A 14,112-nucleotide genomic window follows, 5' to 3' on the forward strand; every position below is an offset into this window, starting at 1 on the left:
TTAAGTAAATCGAATGAGCCCAGACATGAAAATACACAAAAATGCATACACTCACATTTTCATCCTCTGGTTATAGAATTTTCTTTTCTTAGTAAATTATTTCTGAACTATCCTTAAGAAGCAAGGGGTAAAGTAATATTTGGAGTAAAGCCCGGATTTCCATTCAGGGCTCTCAAACTCTAATTGTAGCCTTTACTAGCATTGCTGTTCAGGCAGTATCCAGTTGCCGTTTTTTTACTGGCAGGATCATAAACTATCTCAGGGACATATCCTGTCTCGTAAAGTAGCTAACTTGTTAGTCAATACAGCACATCGATATGATAGTAGTTGTTGTGGGGGGAGGGGTTTGGGGTGAGAAGCCCACACGCTTAGTTAAAAGACAGCAAACTATGGGGGAGGGAGTACAAAGTACATGTGTTTTTACAGCAAAACCCTGGCTTGCTCACCAAATTTTAGAACTATTTTTGACAAGGCAACAAAAGAATCTGAAGTAGCCACAACAGCAGTGTGAGAAAAGTGACTGAATCAAGAACTTGTACTGAAGAACTGGCCAGAGAAATTGTTACAGAAGTACTGCAAATGGCAGAAATACCAAGCTAACTCCCTTTGAGAATATTGCTTTGTGCCTTCAGACTTAAGTGCCGAGAGTGGCAATTGTAAACAGTAGCCAATTGTAGCATTCAGGTCATGCTCTCCATTTTAGATCAGGTCTTAGCTACACTTGGCCAAATACTTTTCATTAGATCCTACGTAATGAAAGGCAAAACCCAAAACATTACAAATGAGTGATGACCCGAGTTACAAGGGGAATTTAAAAAAAGTCAAGTCAGGCTTACTTCTTGAAAGCATGACTTGTCTCTGTGCAATCTCACCTTGAGAACAGTATTACTAAAAACCATGCACTTACCGGCAATGAATAAAAGAAGATCCCAAGGAACAAAACTACAAGCAGCAGTATTATGATCCCAAGAAATATCCATTTGAATCGGCGCCAGATGATGTATTTCATAGTCTTGCAAGGACTGGTGAACCACAGGAAAGACGTTTCTGGACGGCTGATTGTAAAGAATTAAATACAGTTAATTTTCCTTTCTAAACTGATAAAGTGTACACAATTTACATTAAGCACTCATTTACAGGATTAAGAAACTATTATTCAAGTAAACCACGGGCATGTTTATTACCCCTTTTAAAAACCATAGCGAGTTCCTATCTAACCAATGGCTCAGTGGGTGAATGTAACAAGGCAGAGTCACTCAGGACAGATTGGGTTTTGACTTCTAGTTAAGGAGTGGTGGTGCTGCTACAAATGAAGTTAACATCTCCAGTGGTGGGATAGAGCAAAGTGCCAAGATGAACAGGAATGGCCTCTAGAATGAAGCCCCATGAAGCCACCATCATAAACTGTCCAAGGAAATCACCACCTTTGGAGAGTAAAAAAAAGGAATCCTCCTGTGCTCTGGAAAGGAATTACAATGACATTACACCACCCTTGTTAGTGAAAGTACCCCTTGTGTGGAAAACAGAATTCAGCCCCTTGAATTCAGTCATTCAAGAAGATCATGGGTGATATCTTACCTCAGCCCCACCGTCCTGTACTAAAATCCTAACCCTCTATTCCCTTCATATCTAAAGACCCAGCAATCTGAATATCCTCAGCAAATGAACCTCCACAGCTCTTCTGGGTAGAGAATTCCAGAAGATTCACTGCTGTCCTCTCATCACAGTCAATTCCTTACTTTGAACTGCTGTGCCCCATTCCTAGACACATCAACCAGGGAAGACATCACCGTAAGGATTTTGTAGGTTTCAATATGATCACCTCTCCTTCACCTGAACCATAGACCAAATAAGAGTAAAAAAGGAAAACCACACAAAAGCAAAATACAGAGATAGTAGAAATCTTAAACAACAGCAATGCTACAAATATTCAATAGATCAGGCAATATCTGTCAAAGGCCATCAAATTTGAGACATTAAACATTTTCTTCAGATTCTGTCCAATCTGCTAGCTCATAACACAAATCGATCCGCTATACATAATGAACATTGTTCAAAGTATCAGAAAATGGCAGGTTCAAGCCCTACTTCAAGACTTCAGTGCAAAATTTAGGCTGATACTGAGCATCATATTCAGATGAACCTTATTAAGCAGCAATATTAAGCCAAAGCCCATAGACCTGGGTAAAAGATCCCATGATAACATCCAAGGTAACATTTCTCTTTTGACCAAACATAATGGAAAGAAAGCATCACAAAATACTTGTGCTTGTGGGATCTTGCCAAGCACCAGGAAACCACAACTGCTAACAATATTTACTAGCACTCAAAGCAATTAATGGAAGATGGAGACCAAAAGGTTTACAAATGCAAGTTTTAGGATTTAAACTTCAAAAACAATAGAAGTTTACGAAACTGGAATGAACTGTTAAAAACAGCGATGGCAGGTGGCAAAATCTTTTAGTAAGCAGGAAACAGCTGATAGCAATGCAGCACAATGGCCAGCCACAGAATCTTTTCCTTTCTACTGTCTCTGCATATTCGAGAGCAAACAAAGTGCAAGTTTTGCTAAATTTCTACAGGTTTAAATTAACCTGTCAATTTTCTCCACTTTTCCTAAAGGATGCCACGGATTCTTTGATTCTAAAGACCAATAAGCCTCTTGTATATTCAGCATGTAGCTTTATGCCCAAATATCAAGTATCAGTAGACCATTCACCTACAGAGTGACGGCACAACAAAATCAGGTTCTAGAGCAACACTTACAAATACATTATCCATCTGCTGAAAAAGCCCTTACAATGGAAACCTGGCAGACTTCCACCCTTAACCCTTGGGTATTGACTTGCACTTGTCCCATGACCTGTCTACTCTGACACACAGCTGCCTTGCTTGTCCTCATTCTTATATTAGCTCCTGCTGGCTGAAAAAAAACAAGGGATGACCCTAGTGCTCAACATCTACATAACCAAGGTCCTTCACCAAACTGCCCTCCAACAGTGAACGTTCATAGCACCTTGGAAGTCACCTCTCAGCAAGGGAGACATTGTGGAAAAAATTCATCATAATCTTTAATAAGCTTTTCATCAACTGAGGAAAAGATCAAGATGTCACACTTGGCACAAAACAAAGGCTACCAGGCAGCAGAGATCCCTGCTCTCCTCCATGCTTCTGAGACCTGGAACTACCTACAGCAGGCACCTGAAGGCACTGGAAATATACCACACGCACCGAATGCAAAATCCTCCAAGTTCACTGGAAGGATAAGTGAACCAGTATTAGCAACTTCTCCCTGACCAACATCTCCAGCATCAAGGCCTTGACAACACTCAGTTGACTTTGTTGGACTTGCCACATCGTTCACATGCTTGACACTAGACTCTAAAAACAGATATGCTATTCCAAGCTCTGATGTGGGAGGAGATTACCAGACAAGAAAAGATTCAATGAGCTCAGAGCTTCCTTGAAGAACATTCCCACCAAATCCTCAGAACCCCGCACAAAGTGGAGAAGCAGCATTCAGGATGGTGTTGCAAACCTTGAGGCCACATATCAGGAGCACACAGCCTTGCATAAGCAGCAGCAGGAGATACCACCTCACAAACTACACACCAATCCATCTGATCAGCAACCTCCTGCCCCATCTGTGCACGCGTTGGGAGTGGGGGGGGGGGTGGTGACATGGCGGTCTGGGGGTCCCACATTGGTCTCATTAACTACTCTACCACTCTTAACCCACAACATTGGAACGGAAGTCATCCTCTGTCCCGATAGATAGCTTAAGAGGGCAAAGACAGCTCTTGCTGGTAAGGAAAGGGTCTAGTTTGGTTGCAAAAGCTTCTTCCTCATCGATTCACTTATTATACAGGTTCTTGGAGAATCAACAAGATCCGCGAGAGAAGACAGGATGTGCAGTTAGCACCTCAAAATAAATCTATGCTCAGAGATGGAGTGGAAAGTGAGGCAAAAGAACAGTCCATTTGCAAATCATTTCATTAGCAAACGCATTGTGAATGTTCATGATGATTAGAGTTGAAACATCCCCAAAAGTTGAAGGTGCAAGAAATGCCTTCCCCTGTCTAAATTCAATTTAGCTAAATCCCAGAACAAACTATTTGTTGAAATGTTCTTTTTTCAAGCAATTGAAAGAACAAACATGACTCTCAACTGCATCCAACTCAGTGGAATCAATAGAACACTTGAATGTAAATCCTAAGTGCATGAAATAGGAGGAGATAAAAAATCTCTGCTTACAAAGAATGGTTAAAGTCAATCCATTCACTTCAGATAGTCAGTATTCAATGTTTAAAGCACAAAAAACCCTATGCTTTTAAATGTGATGCCCCATAAAGGCCCCCATCCTTTCAAAATGTAAGATACAAACATACAAAAACAAATCAAGGAAAAAAAGGTTACTTTGGAGGCTCCAGTTTTGGGTTCATGTTGGGTTCATCTCTTGCTTTGGCAGCAGGTTTTTCCTCAGCCTCTTGTTCAGTGACAATCTCCAGTGTCATTTCAACTTTACCCTGGAAAACAAAAGAAAAACTTTTAGCAAAATGTCTAATGAGAACAGACATTCACAGATAAGTGATACGGTTACCTCCGAATACAGAACTTCTAGGATTACCTCAACCTTTTCAAAACAGTACATCATGCAGTCCTTTTCAGGCTAACAGTCCGATCTCAAAAGCTGACTAAAGCAAGTATGCGATCCATGAATCGGGGCAGAGTTATTTTTGTGATAATCTCAATTAACTATCCAAACAATTGACCTAAAAATGTTTCTCCAGTATTCAAGCATTACTTTAGCAATTATCAAAATGTCTATCATGGTTTTGTATTTGAGTTTAAAATTCTATCAACATGTCATCATTGACTGTGACTAATGACCCAAGGTATGAAATAGCTTAATGGTTGCTGTAGCTCCTGGCTGTTGAATCATTAATCAGATAAGCTTTCATATTCTGTGGCTTCAAGTGATTGTCATTTTCTGTTAAGATTATGTACCAGGACTGAAAAACATGGTGCAGCATAAATACATCTGCTTCTGTATAAACTCACACATGCTGTATATGGTATTAAAAAAAAATGGGTGCTGCTTTGCTGCATACACCATTATTTCACATGTCAAAATTATTCTGTATGTATATGCTGAACTAGCTTCTTAACACTTTAGGGCAAAACAGACATGATCAAGAACTTTAGTTTTATGTCATTATCCAGGAATAAATTTCTTCTTGTGTTTTGTTCTGTTCATGTTTCTGCTCAAACTAATTTACAAACTGGCTCATGTAAAAACCAACACAACTGGGAAGTGCTTCAGAATGTAATAGTTTTTTTTAACAAAAAAGCATTCAAAATATTCCTTGATATACTTAAGAATTGTGATCTGTTGCAGTTTGTTAATTCAGCTGGAAAGGGGTTTGCCACAAAAACGACAAAGGTCTGGTTGATCCTTGGGTATAAATTTGTAAAAAAAAACATTGAACCATTAAATAGTTACATCAGCATATAGTAGACAGATTTTTTGTAAAAAGCTTTTAAAATTCACAGAGCCTTCCCAGCACCAAAAACTGCTTAAAAGAGCCTCCTTAATGGCTTGTGAAGGAGTGTAATTGCCAAAAATTCCCAGTGTTTTATTTACTCTGAGCAAGGAAGAAGGTATTGTGTTCACAGCCTGCTTTTAACACTGTTATAAGCTCATACAGGTTTGTAGAAATTGAATTTGCACTGTAGGCAAAATAGAAAATCAAGCAACATCAGTATTGAGAAACAGAACATTTCAGTTAACAATCTTTCAAAATCATTTATGTCCCTCACTCCTCAGATGCTGTATGCCCTAGCAAGCATCTCCAGGAGCCTGACATTTTTATTTTAGATTTACAGTCTTTGCAGTACTTTGCTTTTGCACTAAACAACTTGCATTTAAAATTCCCGTACCTTTTGTCCAGGTCTGCGAATGTCTGGTTGGGCAAAGGGGCCCAATGGGTAGACACTGTGGTAAAGCAGCACATACCATTTTTTTTGCTGAAAATTTTGGGAACTTTTATTCAGAATTGAATATGTACATACACCTGTCCTAACATTTCCGATCTGGACTAATCTGGGCAATATTAGAAATACAAAAAGAAAAGTTACCAACCATGTAATGTAATGCTTAATGCACCGAAAGGAATGAGTTTTATTCCAAACCAACAGAAACTCAAGTCTATTAAGAGTAGTGGTCCTGAACCAACAGTATGAAGATTGGCCACTTCCTATATAATCCCAATTAGCTACCCAAACAATTGACCCAACATTCGTCTGGTATTCAAACATTAGAACATAGAACAGTACAGTAACGGAACAGGCCCTTCGGCCCAGAATCTCTGTGCTGATCATGATGCTAATTTGAACTCATTGCATCTGCCTACACATGGTCTATATCCTGTGTGAATAACCTGTGTGAATGCCTCTTAAATGTTATCATATCTGCTTCCACCACTTCCACTAGCAGCACATTCCAGGCACCTATCACTCCTTTTTTTTAAAAAAAAGGACATGCCTTGTAAATCTCCTTTAAATTTTCCTCTTTCACCTTAAAGCTATGCCTCTAGTTTTTGACACTTCCATCCTGGGTGAAAAAGACCATCCATCCCGGGTGAAAAAGACCATCCATCCCGGGTGAAAAAGACCATCCATCCCATCTAAGCCTCTCAATTTTATACACCATCAGGTTGTCCCTCAGCCTCCAATACTCTAGAGAAAACAATCCAAGTCCATCCAGCCTCTCCTTATAGCCAATACATCCTGGATAAATCTCATCTGCACCCTCTCCAAGACCTCCACACCCTTCCTGTAATGCAGCAACCAGAACTGCACACAATACTCCAAATGTAGCCTAACCAAATTACAAACAGCTGCAATATGAGTTGCCAACTTTTGTATTCAATGCCCTGACCAAAGGCAAGCATGCTGTATGCTTCTTTTAAAAAAAAAATCACTCTATCCACTTGTGTTGCCACTTTCAAGGAGTTATGGACTTGCACCCCAAGATCCCTCTGTATATCAATGCTGTTAAGGGTCCTGCCATTTGCTGTATACTTTCCTCCTACATCTGACCTCCCAAAGTGCGATACCTCATAATTGCCCAGAGTAACGCCATCCGCTGTTTCTCCATCCATATTTCCAACTGATCTATATCCTGCTGCATCCTTTGACAACCTTCTTCACTGTCTGCAACTCCACTACTTTTTATGTCATCTGCACAAACAGAGATCCCAGAACTAATCCCTGCAGAACACCACTGGTCATGGACCTTTAGTCAGAATAACATCCCTCTACCACTTCCTTCTGTCTTCTATACCCAAGCCAATTTTTTAAACCTATCTATCAAGTCACCATGGATTCCGTGCCTTAATCTTCTGAATTAACCTGCCACGAGGGACCTTGTCAAGTTCTTCACCAAAGCCCACGTACATAACGTTCACTGCCCTATCCTCACAAATCATCTTCACCTCAAAAAACTCAAGTTTGTAAGACACGAGCGGCTCCACACAAAGCCATGCCGATTATCCTCAAGTTCATGCTTTCCCAATTTCTCTACCACTTATGCAAGGCTCACCGGTCTACTGGGTTATCCCTATTGCCCTTCTTTAAAAAATTGGATATTCTCCTGTCCTCTGTATCCTCTTTAGTCACAATCGAGGTCCCAAAGATCTGTGTCAAGGCCCCAGAAATTTCAACGAGATCCTACCACCAGGCACATCTTCCCCTCACCCCCCCCCCTCCATAGGGACCGCTCTCTCTGCGACTCCCTCGTTCACTTGTCCCTCCCCACTGACAACCCTCCCGGCACTTATACCCGCAACCGCACTAAGTGCTACACCTGTCCCTACACTACCTCCCTCACCACCATTCAGAGTCCCAGACAATCCTTCCAGGTGAGGCAGCGCTTCACCTGTGAGTGTCATTTATTTCATCCGGTGTTCCCAGTGTGGCCTCCTGTACATTGGTGGGACCCGATGCAGAATGGGTGACCGCTTTGTCGAGCACCTTCGCTCTGTCTGCTGCAACCGCCAGGACCTCCCGATGGCCAGCCACTTCAATTCCACATCCCATTCCCATACTGCCGCGTCTATCCATGGCCTCCTCTACTGTCACATTGAGGGCAGACGCAGGTTGGAGGAACAACACCTATTCTGCCTTGGGAATCTCCAATCTGATGGGCTCAACGTTAATTTCTCTATCTTCTGGTAACCCCACCCCTTCTTCCCGCCACTCCTTTGTCTTCCTTTATTCCTGTGGCTCCCTTCCCCCACCTTGATGACCTGCCCATCTCCTCTCCTCCCCCAACCTTTATTCCATGATCCACTGCCCTCTCCTACCAGATTCCTCCTCCTTCAGCCCTTTGCCTCTTCTACCTATCACCTCTCAGCTTATTACATCTTCTCTTTCCCCCACCCACCTACCTTCCCCCATCACCTGGATTTGGCTATCACCTGAACTCACTTATCCCCTGCCTGTGTGTGCTCCTCCCTCCCCCCACCTTCTTATTCTGGCTTCTACCCTCTTCCTTTCTAGTCCTGATGAAGGGTCTTGGCCTGAAACGTTGACTGTTTATTTCCCTCCATAGATGCTGTCTGACCTGCAGGGTTCCTCCAGCATTGTGTGTATTGTTCCAGGTTCCAGCATCGGCAGAATTTCTTGGGTTCCAGAAATCTCCTCTCTTCCCTCCCTCGATAACCTGAGATAGATTCCATCAGGCCCTCTAACAATTAACAAAATACCCATCATGGTTTTCCTATTTGAGCTTAAAACTGACAGTAAAGTTGTCGATGACATTCTTCACCAAAACAAATGATAAAGCCCTAGAATTGGGAGGAAGAATATGACAGCACTAAAAATAAAACTCCAATGATGTATTGGAAGGTCCTTACAGCCAAAATACGCTTGCCATCTTTCTCTTGGACACATGGCCACCATCCATTTATGGATTTCTGAGAGAAAAGTGAAGTCACTTTTGAAGCTTTAGCACTAATATCCTTCTCATTTGGCAGCATATCCAGGTTACATCCTTTGGCTGTTTTGGCTGGACTTATTGTTGAATTCAGGTCCAACTCAAGGACACCTGCAAATTGGAGACAAGAACACCAGTACGATTAGGTGATGAGAGTCAAACAAGAGCACTTGGCATGTATTACAATCTGCCACAGTGTTTTATGGAGCTTTTGTCAAACTTCAAAAATTAACAACCAGAATTATTCCTTTATTCTAATATTTCAACTTTCATTAGGTCAACTAAATTCAGCGGATTAAATAGACATCACAATTCTGTTCTTTTACCTACTAGTGATTCACTGGAGATTGCCACAATGCTGAAGAAGATTATTTTGATCATTTTCACTGATAAAGCATACAATTCTAATGCACATATTCCAGTTATCCATTCCATAAGCTTGACAGGCTACATTACATAGATGGCAACACACACAAAATTGCTGGAGGAACTCAGCAGGTCAGGCAGCATCTATGGAGAGAAATACACAGTCGATATTTCGGGTCAAGACCCTTCATCAGGACTGGAAAGGAAGAGGGCAGAAGCCAGAATAAAAAGGTTGGGGAAGGGAGAGAGGTACATGCAGGCAGGTGATTGGTATTGGTTTATTATTGTCACTTGTACCAAGGTACAGTGAAAAGCTTGTCTTACAAGCCGATCGTACAGGTCAATTCATTACAGTGCAGTTACACTGAGTTAGTACAAAGTGCATTGATGTAGTACAGGTAAAAACAGTAACAGTAGAGAGTAAAGTGTCACAGCTACAGAGAAAGTGCAGAGCAATAAGGTGCAAGGTCACAACAAGGTAGATCACGAGGTCATAGTCCATCTCATTGTATAAGGGAACCGTTCAATAGTCTTATCACAGTGGGGTAGAAGCTGTCCTTAATTCTGGTGGTACGTGCCCTCAGGCTCCTGTATCTTCTACCCCACAGAAGAGGAGAGAAGAGAGAATGTCCCGGGTGGGTGGGGTCTTTGATTATGCTGGCTGCTACACCAAGACAACGAGAGGTAAAGACAGAGTCCAAGGAGGGAAGGTTGCTATCCGTGATGCGCTGGGCTGCGTCCACAACTCTTTGCAGCTTCTTGTGGTCCTGGGCAGAGCAGTTGCTGTACCAAGCTGTGATACATCCAGATAGGAGAGTCCAGGTGAGAGGATGAAGGGGGAGATGTAAGAAGTTGAGAGGTGATAGGTAGAAGAGGCAAAGGGCTGAAGGAGGAGGAATACAGTAGGTGAGGGCAGTAGGACCATGGAATAAAGGGAAGGAGGTGGGAAATAGACAGGCATGTCATGAAGGTCGGGGGGGGGGGGTGGTGGGGGAAGGAAGGGGAAAGAGAAGAGGGAGAGGGCCATAGGAATGAGGGAAGACAAGTGGGCGGGGGGGGGGGGGGGGGGGAGAGGGAATGCAGAATCTCTTGTGTCCCTATTATATAGAAGGGAGTGCCTGGGTAATATCAGTACCTATTCTGTAACATTAAAGCCATTTTTGCAGTCAATGAAAAGGTTAAGGAACAATGAAAAGCACACTGAACCATGACACAATATTTTTAAAGTTTCACTAGGATTTTGAAAGCACAAGCCCATTTATTAAAATACCACTCCAAAAAAAGAGAGCCAATGTGGCATTCTTCATTGCTCTCTTCATACAGATGACTCACTTATGGGTGGAGTTACAAGGGTGGGGTGGGGAGTGGAGAGGTCCTTCATCCTTCTGACACCATCCATTGCCCATGGGGGCAAAGAAGAAAGTGAATATTTTCTTCAACTTACTTCCACTCAAGTGCATTCTTAACCAGCGTCATGAACAACGTATTTTTTTTTGAAGGCCATAATCTACTTCTCTAACCCAAGGACAACGTAACATCCCCATCACTGCCCACAGGCAAGACCTGAAATATTAACCATGGGCAAACTTGATCAGAATGGGTTGGAGTAAGTTAGTTCCAAGCAACAGACTCAAGGTAGTTAGTTTGGCTTTATTGCGAAGGCATCTCATTCTAGAATTAGTGATTTCCTGTCCGCATTGTGCTACTAAATCCCAGCTTTGTGTTTTCCTTCTAGGTTTTGCTTCTAATGGGGGAAGAAGATCAAAAGAACACCATTGAGGTGGAGCTTAGCTTCAGGATCCATAACTTTAATGGGAGGGCTTTCAGTTCAAGCTTGCTTTGTGTGGCAGCCAAACACCCAAAGCGTTCCTTTTCCATTTCATTCCACAGGCAGGGATTTGCTTGATAATAAAAGCTTTGAAAATTTGAATGTGGTACTTATGCTCACAGCCAGGAAACATAAAAAATAGGGGAGGAGAGGAAAATACAGGGTTATGAAGGTGAGGACAACAAAAGGAAGTGGGATCATGGGACAAACAACCACATCTGACGTGCAAAGGATGCAGTGTTGCCTCTCTTTTATAAAAATGCATCTTTTCTTTGGTCCTTTTTTTCCCTCGTGTTATTGTGGGGAAAACAGGATTTCTGATTTATACTGAGAAGCATGCAAAAAACACGGTTAATCCATCTCCTCAGAGATGGGAACCTGCCACACTGTCAGTTTCATTAATTAAAATGTGAATGTTGCTACAGACAACTATCAGTTTTCATCTTTTCTAAGGTGGTTCTGATTGGTGACTGGCTGAAAGGAAATGCCATTGTTAGCAGAGGCTCTGGTGCCCACATGATAATTTATGGAAATCAGCAGCTTGAAGGAAGCATATCGTAGGACCTGGGCAACGTATTGGGATTCAAACACAGATAAAGGCATCCTCTACTCCCTGTTCAACGGCATAGCTCATTTTTATACCAGCTGTATGATTTGATGCAAGCAGCGATGGAATTAATCTGGATTTGTCCAATGCTGGAACTTTGAAGATATAACAAATTAAAAAAAACACATTAACTATTGAGAAGACTCACATAGTGACAGAAACTTTGAACAAACCAACAGAAGTCACCTTTTTTGACTAATGCAGTATCGTCCAGTTTTATTACATAAAGTAATACCTGTTGAGTTGTGACTCATTTCATAATAATGCAACTTATTCATAAATATTACTCAATTAGTATTTTGCTTCGTGAATTTTGAAAAAGGGAACTTGGGAAATGTACAATGAGAATACATTTTTTGCAAGAAATGCACAAGTACTTTTGAAAACAGATTTAAAGAGAATAAATTTTTTTTTAAAAACTTAGAAAAACTGAATACATCTTAACAAAGCCACTGCTTCATTAGTAAAACTGAGTTCAGTATCTTACAGTAGGACCACTTAGGTAACGTTTTGGGTGATTTTGCAGTTCAGGGCCAAGCTGACATCAAGGGAACAATTACACAAGATCATCTGTTCTCTGATATTGAGGTCCTACATGAAGATTAAACAGCTAAAAAAAGGAACATGTTGCCTTGCATGGAAAATTGGTCCTGGTACACCCCACAAAAAAAAATCTTACCATTTCTCATTATTTTAGTGGCAGTTTATTTTTAAAAAAATTGGGACATGATGACAATTTGCCTCATTAATAGTGCAGGTATTTAAAACATGATATACTCAAGACAGAAAAGAGGGATCAGCTTCATATGTTAACTGTTACATAGCCTGAGACGCTAAAGAAAGAAAGTGTCAAACAGAGCAATGACCATATCTTCAACATTCATAACAACAATGCATGAAGTGCCTCAATGTGTTTAAAAGTGCAGTCTTTCTTAATTTGGCAACAAAAAAACATTGGATTTAATCATGGAATGTTTGTCTGCAAACTTGCCTCTTAAGGGAAAATGTGTAAAAGTATGCATTACAGCATCTTGGTGCAACTTAAAGCTTTTCCTTCACATTTTATCACCATGACATAGTTGTTTGAAGTCCAAATGCTTTTTTTTTGGGGCTGTGGGTGCAAAGTAAGCAGAAGGCACTAAGTTTTATACTAGTCACATGACTTTTACCATAAAAAAATCATGTGCCAATTTTATTGCTGTATTTTATTTTGATCCTTTTCTAATGATGGCGTTTCAGTTTCTGCTGAATTAACAAGGTGCAACTGGCAGCCACTGGAAGTTGCCCACACACAAAAAAGTTTCCAAAGATGCAATGTGAGGCCATCTGTAAGGGATTTATTCCAAATGTGTAAACCAAAAGTCAGCTTAAATCTAGATTTTAAAATGGTAACCAAAACGGCATTTATATTTATTGCTGCCAACGATTTTTTTTGGATGCAGTAGACAACCCTTGTCAAGGCTTTGCATGCCTTTAAAATGTTGTCTTACAGTTTGCAGTTATCCTTCCGAAATAAATGAACAATGAAATATTCAGAACTCTATTCGAGATGATTTTGCGTTACAAAACAGGCAAGAAGTTAACTCAATTTAGGGAGGGTAGCATATCACAGGCTGTCTTTTTTTTTGGAGTTCTTTTGTTATGTTGATGGTAAATGCATCAAGCACTTACAACTGTAAAAAAAATTACCATGAGATGTGATTTTGTACCTACCACAAATGGGTTACAGGAAGGCTCCAAATCACATTCATGATCAAGAGAATCGCTTTTGGATGGGAAACAAGTTTGATTTATGTTGAGATCAGAAGGATGGTAACAATGCCTCATTTCAGACTGCGCCTCCATTCAATACAATCATGGCTGATCTCCATATCACAAAATTGCCTCATGTCTAAAAATCTACCTACCACCTTCTTAAACATACTCAGTGACTTGGTCTCCTTAGCATTCATACCACAGTGAAGAACTTTTCATCTCAGCCCCACGTCTCACCCTGGGTCTAGATTCTTTCCCCCACCCCCATCCCCCAGCCAGGAGAAACATCCTCCCTGTATCCAGTTTGTTAAGTCCCAGTATTTTGTGTGCTTCAATGTCCTTCAGTTTCTCTAAACTAATAAATACAGTCCTAGTTTTAGAGCAATTTGCACTGCACATAATAGTTTTTGCTATACATTTTGTCCAGTTAGGACCCAAATTCAGACTTATTAATAATCTAATAATTACAAAAGACAACATTCCAAAAGATGGGGAAATCGAAGTGGTGCCTCTTTAGGGATTCAAATGGGCTACAAAATGACAAATCTCACCTTGGAA

General features: G+C 41.0%; 1 protein-coding gene across 1 annotated transcript in view; it reads right to left on the bottom strand.

The window, feature by feature from the left end:
* The window catches only part of LOC127576924 (myoferlin-like), a 183,359-nt gene that overhangs the window by 7,264 nt on the left and 161,983 nt on the right, over window positions 1-14,112 (bottom strand). Inside the window, 3 exon segments of the mRNA XM_052027748.1 lie at window positions 908-1,055; window positions 4,417-4,526; window positions 8,919-9,109. Of these exon segments, the coding sequence (XP_051883708.1) occupies window positions 908-1,055; window positions 4,417-4,526; window positions 8,919-9,109 (449 nt within the window).

This window comes from Pristis pectinata, chromosome 12 (genome assembly GCF_009764475.1).
Source record: "Pristis pectinata isolate sPriPec2 chromosome 12, sPriPec2.1.pri, whole genome shotgun sequence".
Lineage (NCBI taxonomy): Eukaryota > Metazoa > Chordata > Chondrichthyes > Rhinopristiformes > Pristidae > Pristis > Pristis pectinata.